General features: G+C 37.7%; 2 protein-coding genes across 3 annotated transcripts; one reads left to right on the top strand and one right to left on the bottom strand.

Moving 5' to 3' along the window:
• Positions 1–955: 955 nt before the first annotated feature.
• Positions 956–7,150, bottom strand: LOC103976798 (gibberellin 20-oxidase-like protein). 2 transcript variants are annotated; one of them, XM_065104850.1, is made up of 3 exons: positions 6,686–7,150; positions 1,756–5,548; positions 956–1,677 (listed from the first exon to the last, which is right to left on the bottom strand). In XM_065104850.1, exons 2-3 carry the CDS (start codon positions 2,193–2,195, stop codon positions 1,074–1,076), a joined length of 1,044 nt encoding a protein of 347 aa, XP_064960922.1. In that variant the 5' UTR covers positions 2,196–5,548; positions 6,686–7,150; the 3' UTR covers positions 956–1,073. The 2 variants fall into 2 exon arrangements, with proteins under 2 accessions (XP_064960922.1, XP_064960923.1); XM_065104851.1 differs by having other exon boundaries at positions 1,756–5,536.
• A 695-nt stretch (positions 7,151–7,845) lies between these two features.
• LOC103976813 (uncharacterized) lies at positions 7,846–13,213 on the top strand. Its single transcript, XM_009392142.3, has 3 exons — positions 7,846–8,063; positions 8,973–10,961; positions 12,463–13,213. The coding sequence occupies exons 2-3, from the start codon at positions 8,988–8,990 to the stop codon at positions 12,769–12,771; spliced, it is 2,283 nt and encodes a 760-aa protein (XP_009390417.2). The 5' UTR covers positions 7,846–8,063; positions 8,973–8,987; the 3' UTR covers positions 12,772–13,213.
• Positions 13,214–13,311: the final 98 nt, after the last annotated feature.

Below are 13,311 nucleotides of genomic sequence, written 5' to 3'. Positions count from 1 at the left end.
CTTAAGTTATAGTGTTCCTGTTAGAAAATATTAGAGTAAACATTGAAAGAGGATTAAGAGAATATTCTTATGTTTTTAAAAGTTAGATTATATATAGTTCGAATCTAATTTATCAATTTTAATGGTTTTTAAATACAAAAATATTAGTATATATATTAAGTATTTTGAGAAAATACATGGACATCTAATTAAAAAAAATTGATATATGAAATTAAGATTTATATAATTCCAACAATTTAATTATCACGTCACTATCAAATACAAAATAAAATTAGTTTTTTTTTTATCAAAATAAAGAATATTTCATGTAAATTCAAAAATATTTAAGTTATTGTCACCCATCAATACTTATTATTAGCACAAATAAACATCATTATCATTATCATTACTGCGATCATCAGCTATTTCGATCCTAAAGTTAGTGGACCGACCATTTCAATCAAAGACACTCGTATACATCACAAACAATCTTGAAGAAAGCTAATTTTTCACAACCTCACATGGGATGGGATGGGAGAGCTTCCAACTTTGTTCCTTGTGCATTGGACAAATCACTTTTGTAGTGCTTCAAGCAATCACGTTGACATTTCAATATGAGAAATGCTTTTTGGCCCATGAAAGAAGCCATGAAATGAACACACTCAGTTTATCTTTTGCATGTTTACTTGCACAAGTTACATGTCGTGCATTGTGTAGTTTAATGAGTTGTTGTCGATGGACTCTGTCAGCATTGTAAGAGAAGCACTGAATGCACGTTGAGCACCACAATTTGCAAGTAAATAATGTCTCAGCCACCTTAACAATCTCATCTCCTGCTGTTTCCGGGAAGGAGAGGAAGTACTCAGGTGGACTTAGACACCCACACAAAAGTCAACACCCGACAGATCTATCTGTGGGAGGTGGCATCAATCTTGACCACAAACTCCCAAGGAATGGAAAGATGAGAGAATGCTCATATCCAAAGGAAATCTAACTACTAATCCATCGATTAAAGAATGTACTGAACAAGCAGTAACAACTTGATGCGCACACATACACAGACACAGAAACGGCTTTGATTGAATCTCTCTGGATCATGCATCTTGTGTTGCAGCAAAGTCGTCGACCGTGTAGCCGACCTTGTCGAACCTTCCTCGCTCGCTGTTCTCTCGGAATTTGATGTAGTCTCGGCAGACAAATGGCCTGTAGATCCTCTTCCCCCCATCCCCCACCACTTCCTCCGGTGCTGCCACAACCTTCTCGTCCTCAAAACACCAGAAGAAGGCAAGTGAAAACCGGTTGGCCGTTTGCTTCAGAACCACCCGGTGCTCAGACGAACGTAAACGTCCATTGCTCCAAGCCTGCAGCAAGTCTCCAATGTTAACAACCAGTGCCCCCTTGACCGGCATTATGTCCACCCATTTACCTTCCTTTGATCGCACTTGAAGCCCACCCATCTCGTCGGGATACAGTATCGTTATGCAGCTCATGTCAGTGTGCATTCCGAGCCCTTCCACCTCGCCCATGCTACTTTCCTCAGGTCTCGAGTAGTTGTTTATCCTTAGATATCCATGGCACGCACTGAACTCAGAATCATAGTACTTGGTCTCAATTCCATCACCCAAACAGATCAAAAGGATTGCCAAGATCCTCCTAGATAGGTCTACCATGGCCTCCCCATACTGTTGCAATATGTGGCTGCCAAATAAGGAGCAAGACTGCATTCAACACAAGAACATGACAACTATGGAACAGAGAAACTAACACTATACTCACCAGAACTCGACGTTAGGTTGCTCAAAGATGGCATCACTTGATCCCTTTGCTGATGCAAAGTAGTTTGGACCTGAGACTCGGAGGCTCTCAAAGAATGGCGATGCTATGAAGTGAGGAGTGTAAGTGCCCACCGCAGTCAACGGCCCTATCTTGATCTTGGCATCCAATGGGAGGTTGAAGGCTTGATGAGCGAGAGCACGAAGATGGTCGTAGAAGTCTTTGTTGATGCCATGATTGGTGATGTAGAAGAAGCCCCAGCCCTTGCATGCTTGGTACAGCGAAGAGAGGGAGGTGGTCAGCACTGGTTGAGAGAAGTCCAGCACAGGGAGCTGCAGAGAAGTTTGCTCAGACATAGACACCATCCTGTAAAGAAGGGAGCCAAAGCAGGGAAAGAAAGAGAGAGAGAACAAACAGGAGGGAAACCTTGGTTTGACAACCATGTATGCGAACAATTTATATCTCACTCTGGTTGCCAAAGTTAAGTTTTATTTTTCATATTTAATAACTTTCTGCCAGTTCATGCATATGCTTATCTGGGTCTTATAGAAACATATAGTAGGGGAGCATGATGCTCCAAGTTAACCTGCATCTGCCCATCCATTAATTCAGTCTAAGTTTGGAGAAAGTAGATGAAAAAAGTCAACAAGGGTTTTGCAATAATTAATCCTAGTTAATGGCCAACATGAGGCAACAATTACGGGCAAACGTTTCTTGTCTTCTGAAGGGGACTTTGTTAGGTAAATCCTGTTACGTGATCCACCAGTATGTTCTCGAAGAGAATCAAATGCAGCAAACCCAATACAACGAGAGGGGCACTGTGCTATTGTGTTGTGCTGAACCTTTTGAACAGTCTTCAGTCCAAACTTCCAAAGTCACATGGATTAGAATGACTCAATCATTCACTAGGAGGAAAGAAGATTGAATAAATGAAAAAAAAGGAAAGATAACGTAGGAAAGAAACAACAATTGCAAGCTTTCACCTAAAATTGCTAAAGTTTGTGCTGTTGTCAACCCATCTAAAATCTTACATTGATAGATACAGAAAAGGTTTATTAATTATATTTCAAATAATAGCTGAGATAAATTGAATTCGATGAGATGGATGCTTGTGATAAAATACGCTCTTGAGAATTCAAATTCCAGACATGCAACAAACATAAAATTCAAAACAGAACCTAGATTACATTGCAACCTAGTATGATCTAATGTAATTGACTAACATATTAAGAAATTCAAACATAGTTACAAAAGTTTCAGATCAAACCTGAGGGCTGAAATTAAAAAAAAAGCTAGACCAAACTTGCATAATTCAACTTCATATGGGATTCAGCTGTCATGCTATTATATCATCGACGTATAACACTTGTATGTTTTTGAATTCAACTTGCATATTTATATGGGATTCAGTTGTAATGCTATCACATTGCCAGCATGCATTCTGCAAGTGTACTAGTTGCTCATACTTATATTCCCATATTATGGGCACTGGAAGCATTTAAAGAGATCTTTTCACATTGCAACCAGAAAACAATTCAATAATTAATCACACATGCAATATTAGTAAATGATCAACAATATATCAATTAATTGCTAAATAACATTTAAGCCAAAGAAACTTGCATATTTAATATGGGATACAACCGTTATTTTATTGCATCATCAGACTGTATATTGCAAGTGTACTATATATATATATATATATATATGTATGTATGTATTGCTTCCAACATTATAGAAACCAGAAATATTTATCAACAGGAAATCAACTTGACCAATAATAACATGTAATACTAGCAAGCAATCAACCATATGTCAATTAAATGTTTAACAGGATCTAAGCAGAGAAAAAGCAAAGAACATCACCAAAGAGAGAAAATGTCATATTAATCCTTGATCATTGGTAGTTTGCTGCTGCTGTAATATCACAAGAAACATGCCCAAATATAACTCTTGAGATAGAAATAAGCTTCATCTATGTGCCTAGTTGCTAGCTTAAGGAGAGAGACCTGGAGGACATTGAACCCTTAAATACACGAGGTCTACCCATGCTGGAACCAAAATGGAAACTTCATCGACTATTTTCACTTGAGACAGGATGCATTCTTTTTTTTCTTGAACTAGTTAATTGTGGGATTATAAATCTATCCTTAAAAGAGACTTAAGGTTTACATATATATGTCTGTAAACAACCTCAGTGACTTCACCAGTGAAGGTTTTTATTTAATAATGGCTGGAGACGTTCAATCAAGGACTGCTGTACTGCCCAAAATGGTATGGTACAGATGGTATGTATCAGTTCGAGCATGGGCTGATACACAGACCACCCTGATTTGGACGATCTGGTTAAAATAATAAAAAACAAAAAAGTGGTGGGGCCCTGTCTAACTCAGTGTTAAAAAAAGAAAAAAAAAAAACAAATTAGGGCTCGTGAATGCAAGCCCTCTTCTCATGTATGATGCTGCTGCTGCTTCTCCTCCTCTTCTTTCTTCTTCTTCCTTCTCCACCGCTTCCTCTTCTTCCTTCTTCGTTCTTTCCTCCTTCCTCCTCTATTCCTCCACCGCTCCTTCCTCTTCTCCCTCATTTTCATCTTGACTGTTATATACTGGTCTGACAGATCATGAAGACAAGTTCGGTACCCGAAATGATAAACCTTACGTTAAATGATCGCCTACATTTATCATTAATTCCCCATGAGATGCCAAGAATTTTCTGATTGAGAGAACTCATATTGAAGTGCTAAAAGATAAAATATGCATGACACACATGAAACCAAACCTTTATCACTTGCTTCTTATCTCGCAAGACTAAATCAAATCTATACCTCTAACGTACATCAATCATATGAAGAATTTGTAGCATAAAAATAGGATTTTTGTTCAAAATTGGCATCAATCATGTACCCGAATGCGAAAGATTTAGTCATATGTGATGCCTTGGTACATTCTTCACGGGTTACATTTGAGATTTCTCATAGTGAGTGGGTTACATTTGAGATTTCTCAGAGTGAGGAATTTGGTTCCACACTTGGAAGAATTTTAAAAGTAGAAAAATTGATCACAAAGTTAGAAGGTTTTGAAGAAGGGAATTTAACCATGAACTTGGAAGTTTCTTTAAAGATGGAAAATTTGACCCCAAACTTTAGAATGCGGAATTTGTGCCCAAGCCCATGATATTCTTTTGTTGGAAGGACCACAAACTAAATTTGCAAGGGGGTTTAGTCGGTGATTGTTCCAGCTGAATTTTCTGAAGTTGAGGTATTTGTCCTCAAACTTTGATATTTTTGTCTTCAAAAGCGGTTCACTATCTAGGAGCTCAATTGGGTTGAGCTAGCAAATATATCGGTTGATTTCTAAGAAAGGAGATTTCACTAATGAAAGAAAAGTACATCTAGGATTTCAGTGGAGTCAAGTTAACAATTATTCCAGATTATTTCTAATAATGCATATCTTGACCTCAAATGTACAAGACTTAGCTTGTGGTCAGTGAAGTTGAACTTAAAAGATAATTCCAAGAAATGCTTCAACAAGTTACCTCGCATTTTCCGTCACTTGAGCATTATTTTTAAATGTGCTATCTCCAAAAATTGTCTGAGATGTTTGTGATCTTTGTAGCTTGTCATAATTTTTCTGGAACAGTTGAAGCATCACCAGATTGAAGTTGTGCCTTCAGTTTTTCATCATCTTGAAGCTTGTCCAATAATTCATCACTATTGAATCCAGAACAAGATTCTATTTCAGTTGGATTTTTGCACCTCAGAAGAGGCCACATCACCTCTCAGTTCCTGGGTAAAATTCTGCATCATCTTCAACCTCTAAGAAAAATGACAATACCAGCACCAACAACAAAACAGAATACATAAATGACAATGAACTGTAATCTTATACATATTGATTTGGAAGTCAACAGGGCAACAGTTAAATACAAGCAATATCATTATAAGCTTGCTAGTTGTGCATAAGAAACAAGTTCAACCACCTTGTTTTGACAAGAATATGTAAGATATCAGTTAAGCAAACGATGTCATATTTCTAGACAGACCTCCTATCATGTTATATTTCTTGCTCGAAATAGATGGGACATTACGGCTTCTTGTTGCTGACAGCCTATCATTTTATAGCAAGGAATGAAACAACACACCTACAAAAGGATAAAAAAGAGAACCAACTTCAGATGCTTAAAGCAATGTAATTGCTTAATTAGCTTGGTAGTCATGATCCAAGGTTGATGATTATGAATTAGCATGATAGGGCGTGGTCTTGTTTTCAGCAGGTGTTGTTTTCGCCATTTATTGAGGTACATGCATCAATTATTGCTTGAGTCAATTTTAAAATTAAGAATCACAATGAAAAATAAGCTCCTGTGGAGTTTCTAATATTCCCAAGGACAAAGTCAGCAGACCAGTTAAGATGATTTAACAAGAAACAATTGCAAAAAAGAGTGAACCCCAAACAAGAACAAGTGGAGATAGGTTTATCATTAATTCTCCACTGTCATCTCTTTTGTATTTGATGTATTTATTTAGACTCTAAAGATCTCTTCACTCTATACAATTACATCAAATTTCATATACATTTCAAGAGGTGCAAAAGTTTGTCAGTGTCTGTTGTAGACTAGAAGTCAATGATGTAAAAAGAAAAAGAAGAACCAAACATCTAAGGTTCAATAAATTCACAAGAAAAGCATGACTCCATGTGAAGAACCTAATTGTTGCTTTTTGTCTAAATGAAAATTCATATACCAACTCCGATAAGGAAACTAACACCTTGTCCTGATGTGTTCAGATAAACTTGTCCTGTTATTATTATGCTAGTAAGGTTTTCTGGGGTTTAGAATTGCCAAAGGTCGAGTAACATCTCTTTTTTTTTTCGCTTTAGAAATTAAAATAAAGGACTACCGAATCCCACAGCTCGGAAGCAAAAAAAGAAGTAACCTGATAAAGAAACATGGCAAAGAGCCAGGAGAAAGTTCCGGAGGAAGAAATTTAACATCGCCTCCGTTTCCAAGCCCTTGATCACAAAGATTCTACGCCATGAGGCGCAGCTTGAAGAAATCGGAATCCTGGAACCCATCGGTCTCCAGCATCTTCTTCTTGTTCCTGGCATTGTGCGCATCCATATCCAACCCCTTGGTCACAAGATTCTAGGCCATGAGGCGTGGCGCAGCTTGCAGAAATCGAAGCCCTGGAACCCATCGGTTTCCAGCTTCCTCTTCTTGTTCCTGGCATCGGGCGCCTCCACCAAAGCCTCCATGTTTGGAATCACGGCGGCTTGGGCCGCACAAGGAGGTTTCAGTTCCTCCACTCTTCGAGAACCGAGTTGCCGGGGAGGTGTTCGTTGAATTGAGCGAGAGAGGAAAGGGGTTTGAAACCAATCTCAAGAAAACCAATATGGCTTTCTTGAATATGAGAAGGGAACATTCAATATCAATTAATCAAAAATAATATAGAAGAAAATATAGGAAAAATAAGAACTAATTCAAGCACAAATAATCAAAATATATAAGTATATTCGATATACAATAATATATCTTATTAGAAATAATTAATTATTTTAGAAAGCATAATATAATAATATATCGTAACCATATAAAGTTCCATAATTACTTGGAAATAGTATCTTTTGATATATATATATATATATATATATATATATATATATATATATATATATATATATATATATATATATATATATATATATAAAACAAAATCTATCCAAATATTTTGGGCCGCATGAGTTAGGCCCAATAAATTAATGGACATATAACAAATTAAACCGAACTGGCCTCGATTAGGGTTTTACTAAAGAGTCATTTGAACCTTTCAATGTAATAGGCTCGGTGTCGATCTATAATACCCTAATGATGAACTGAGAAGGAAGACAAATCAGGCCATGGATGACCAATCTAGGCTGCAGCTGCTGCTTGGAACGTTTGGAAGCAAATTTTCTGGTCAAGATGAAAGACCGGAAGAAAGTTAGGAAAGGAGAAATCAGTAATTTCATGCAGCAGAAAAGTGCAGTGTGAGGCAGGACGATTCGGGCGTCGGAAACGAGTATTTTAGTAGCAGCTCAGCTTTAATTAGCATCCCCAGAGAGGGAAGCTGAACCGGAACCGGACAGTAAAAGGCCTTGACCAAACCTCGAGAAGTGTGTCGCAGCAAGTGGAAAAAGGGCTTGCTTGACATGCATATTATTCTCTTTGATCCCAGCCATTGTTTGATAGCCAATCTATAGGCCGCAATAGAATTCCGCATCCTTGCTTTCTACCATACGAAACAAGCGAGGGAAAAGATCTCCGCCTGTGGAGAGGTAGCCCGCATTTCTCTGTTTCCTTTCCTATTTCTTTTTCTTTATTTCCGTGTTTAAGGAACTTTTAGGGATTCTATTCTGAAATGAAGGATGTTTGTTGATGGGCGCCTTTGCTAATGGCACTAAGAATTCGAGGGTTCCGGTTCCTTTGATCTCGTTTTCTGACACAAGATGAGATTTTTAGGGAGAAAAATAGCTCCTTTTTGTGATTTCTACCTTGTATGGTAAAGTTTTGAGATCTTATGCTATTTTTGCATTGGGATGAGATTCCTATTGATGATGAAGATTTCCTCACATTTTTCCTTTTTTTGTTTTTTTTCTATGATTAAGGAAGGTTTTTTTTGGGGGAAAATCTACTTGTTTTCTGGGGTTTAGTGCTTTGATTCGATTCCAAATCACGTTTCTTCAGCTGTGTCCACCTTTTGCCCCCGCACTGTGGCTCGGCATTGTAAGCGACAGCGGGATGTCTTCATTTTTTTCTGCTTTCTGAAATGCTGCTGTTGCTATATGGTTCTTTTCTCGGTGCAAATGGGTATTTATTATGTTTTCTTAGTATCTAAATTTGCAAATTTCAGCCTCAAGATTGTTTCTTTTATTTGGCAACTTAGGTTAACCATCATCACAGTTCAGCTACATTATGCCTGTTCTGCAGAAGGAAGATATTTCTAACATGGTTTCAGAATGGTTTTAAACATACTTAGACCTCCATGTCGTGCTAGAAAGAAACATAGATGGAGGACAAGTTGCATGCATTCAAATATTGCTCTCCCACCATTTTATGCATTTTATGATATGAGTCCAAGATCAGAATTATGCCCATCCATAATGGTTATAATACATTAGTACATGATACTAGTTTTGGATCTCATGATTATTTATGGTACTTAACTTGATTCCCTTATGTTTCAGCAACTTATCATATTGATGGGGCAAGAAAGAGGCTTAAAATCTGAAGACAATTTTCAAGTAAGATTGAGGCCCAAAGTTGTTAGTTCTTGCATTTCTAGCAGTAAAAAGGTACAAGAATGTGATAGAAAAGGACTTCCTAGATATTACGACTTGAACAGATTGGATAGTGATCTGAGAGTACTGGGCCGCAGTTATTCTTCCAGCCCCAGTTACAAAATCATGCCTCTAAAAATGAGTGATAAAGTGCCAAAAAGAGGTTCTATGTATCGGAGCTCTAAAGAGGTATCAAGAATGAGAAAACTAAGAGATATGAGGAAAGTTGAATCATGTTGCAGTGATGATGCTTTTTTTTCATTTGATATCATTGATTCATTCCATCATCATGGCTTGAAAGAACCTGTTTTGTTTTCACATGAAGAACATTCACCTCTTGGTTCTATGGATGCTACATTGGATCCTTTATCCGTTGACCCAACCTACTCAAACACAACAAGATCTATGGGTTTTTTAGATCTTTCATCTCATGATCTTCCTGACAAGAATCAAAGTCTGAATAAATCATGCTCATCTTCTGCCTCCAGAAAGAATAGTTCTATAGATGACCTTTTTGAGATCTCCCTGCAAAGCATTGAAACAGAATCTCATTCTACATATGCAGCAAATGAATTTCTAAGAGCAAGATCTCACAAGGATCAAAAGTTTCATCATGATCAAAGAACTGATCCTAGAATTTCTGAGGAAATCATTTCTCAACTAGATTCAGTAAATATTCTACCGAAGTCCTTTTCATCAAAGGTAGGGATGTCAAATATAGCTAAGTTAGAAATTGCTTTACTTAATGCCAGCCCAAAAATTCAACTTACCCCACCCAGTAACACTTCTGATCCCATTAGGAAAACCAAATCTCTCCAAAATTCATCGCATTTAGAAAAAGAAAATTTTGGAAGTAGTGCTAGTGAAGCTGCAAAAATCAGGAGGAGTGAAGTGCTTTGCGAATCTTTACTAAATGACCTCTCTATTATGGCACAGCAGATGGAGATGGATGAAAATTTACAGAGACAACAGGCTTTTATCACAGCTTCTTCCCCTGCTCACCTTAATGGAATCCTTAAACTGGAAACTGTGAATGGAAACCCAATTTTTGAGTTCTCTGTAAAAGCTCCTGAAGATGTTCTTATTGCTAAGACATGGAAAACTGATAATGCATTTAACTGGATTTATACCTTCCATAGCTCTAACAAGAAGATAAACAACAACAGCAGGACAAAAGATCAGGATGGGCAAGCACCTCCAATGGTTGGGCAGATGCAAGTTTCTTGTTTTTTGTGCTCAGAAGTAAGAGAAAAAGGATCATTGCATAACTCGATAGCTATGGAGTTTGTTCTATATGACATTGCCCAAGCAAGAAGGAGCATCATGATTGATGAAAGATCTCAGTGCTCTTTAGATTCTACTCATCCTCTGACCAGTAGTGTCAGCACAACCTCAGTCAAAGAGAAACATATAGGCATAGATAATTCAAAGGAGCACCAAAATCCTACTCGGAATACATGCAGTAGTTTTCGGTCAGATGCATCAACTTCTTGCCCATGGTCACCAGCAGATTTGCATCCGCAACTTGAGATTGCAACTACTATTGTTCAAATTCCTTTCGATAGAAGGAAGGGCTCAAAAGGTTTAAAAGAAGTCACCTCAAAAGAAAATCAAAATTTATCAAGTTATCCTGCTGTTGATCAGGAAATGGAGATCTGCAGCTGCCTAAATCCTGCAACTATCAAGGTGATAACCCCTAGTGGCACACATGGGTTGCCAAATACCGATGAAGGTGGTCCGTCCACCTTACAAGATAGATGGAGGTCTGGTGGAGGATGTGATTGTGGTGGCTGGGACATGGGCTGCCCAATTGTCGTGTTCAATAATTCTCATGCTGATGATTGGGCGGATTCCCAAACATTTGAGAGTCGGAAGTCAATGTTTCTTTTTCTTCAGGTACGGTAATCTCAAGATTTCGAGCTGCATTGCCATCTCTGTGGTATGACATGATTAATATCTGTTGTTTCTTGATGGAATATTCATTTATTGCAAATCTTTGTCTCGGGCTGAGGGGTTCAATTGGTGTGAGAATTAGTTCTAGTTAAGAATGGGCTTTTATTCACATTGCTATGGCATTATAGTCTGTTACAGGAATGTGTGAAAGGTGTTGCTAGATTATATGATTACAAATGAGACTTGAAATCTGTAGTTCAAGTAGAGTCAGGCTGCTTTATTTTTGGTAAAATTAGGCTTGCTGGCTTCGTTTTCTTTTCGATATTTTAAGGATCCTACTTCACTGGTGGAAATGTCCAGTTATCTCCACTTCTATCTGGCGTTGGATGAGTATGAAACATGTTGATGGGATCATTTTTAATTGGTACATTGCTATATGCTAAATTCTTGGTTCATTGGCCCTGCTTGTCCCCGTTATCTTTATGTGTACCCTCTAGATATTTTATATTCCGTCTTACTTTCTTTTATATTATTATTTCTGTCTGCTAAGAACATAAATAGCTGATGATAGCCCCTATCTCTCTCTCTTCCCTTAATCCAAACATGATGCTTCTCTACTGAAATTTGATACTAGATCAACTACAAAAAATGGATACAATTTTCATCTGCCTTGGATGTGAATGTTCTTGCAGTGTATATTTATTGTCATTGAAGTTCGACTGTAAACCATCATGAGCAAAATCCTTTAGTTGAAAACCCATAGAAGACTTTTCTATGACCCTCTGGACGCTTAGGTCTCAAAGGAGCAACCTCAACATGGTGGCAAGTTTTGCCCGCTATTATGGGGTTTTAGGCATAAAGACATGATATGCTGGGAGTTTTAGCCATAAAGATAATGTCATAATGATAAATTCAAATGAAGTGTCAAGGGATATTTCAAAGCATCTGAGAGTCAATTCTCTAGGACAGAAAATGACTCAAAATTGAATTATCCCGCTGATGCTGCCTATAAGCCTACAGACTGCTGGCATCACAAGATATCTTATCTAGGAACTTTTGGTTGGTTAGTGGAAATTTGCCATCTTTATTCTGGAGTGTAGTGAACTTTCCAGCATCAGGTGGAAAGATATTCATTAAATGAAGCAAATTTGATACTGTGAAGGCCATCTACGGAATGCCTGCCATTGTTCCTTTTAATCTGCTCAGGTTAGTATATTGCCAATTGAAACAAGCAAGTCTTATCATACATAACTTTTGGGCAACTTTTTGCTTAGGAATCAATGGTCTAAATATTCTAGTTGCTTATGACTCCTGAATTACAATATATATTGTGTGAACTCAGCAATTTTTCTGAAAGACCATAGATTGTAGTGTTCTTCTAACATTATCTTTTAGCTTATTGACTGCTATTACATTATTGGTTGATTTCATTCTGTGAATATTGTTAATTTGAGGCAGAATTGTGTTGCTAATACTGTGACCCTTGATTCGTGCATGCAAACAGGGAAGCAAAGAAAAGGTGCCTGCACTATCAATAATGGCCGATGGGAAAGGACAATATCTTGTTGATTTCCATGCACGATTATCAACTTTACAGGCATTCTCGATCTGCATTGCCGTATTGCATGGTTTCGATGTTGCTTCAGCTGTTATTCAGGAGAAGAACAGGCAAAAGTCACATTCTAATTCATTGAAATTACTCCTCGAGGAAGAAGTCTGGCGACTGATTGAAGCCGCTGCAAGTGAAGAAAGAAAAGTGAAACCAACATCTTTTTTGCTGGATGCACCCTTTTCTCCAATGGGAAGAGTTTGAAGTTAGAGCACTTTGTATCGGTCAAACAGCGATGCTTAAAACTTTGATCCTGCACCAGCTGCACCACGTTGCTTCGCGGAACTGCGATGCCAGAATCTGATCGGCGATCAAGGATATCGAATAAATGTTCTAGCTTAAGGGATACACTGGCAATCATTCTTGGTCATCGGGGGCAGCTACCAAGTTCGTTTAAGCTAAATTCAAGGGCTGTCTCAACCTGGTGCCAAAAGCCGGCTTTCTTTCTATTTGTTATCAGTGTGAAGGAATGATGGAAATCATGAGTTCTGGAACAATGTTACATATGTTCTAATTCTTTTTGGCAGATAAAAGGAGATTTATAGAGATTTCTGTGGTGTAACAAAGTACAGGTCTTGGATGCATGACCTTATAGATCATAATAACCATTTATACGTGGACATTGATATTGTTATGGACCTGAATAGATTTGGTCATTGCCACCATTTTCTGATCTTTATAATGCTTTCTCAGGTAAAGTGACCCTGTATAACCCCCTTTTTTCTTTTTATGGGGTTCAAATCA

The sequence above is a fragment of the Musa acuminata genome, chromosome BXJ2-4 (assembly GCF_036884655.1).
Source record: "Musa acuminata AAA Group cultivar baxijiao chromosome BXJ2-4, Cavendish_Baxijiao_AAA, whole genome shotgun sequence".
Lineage (NCBI taxonomy): Eukaryota > Viridiplantae > Streptophyta > Magnoliopsida > Zingiberales > Musaceae > Musa > Musa acuminata.
This window is presented reverse-complemented; position numbering and strand designations above follow the sequence as displayed.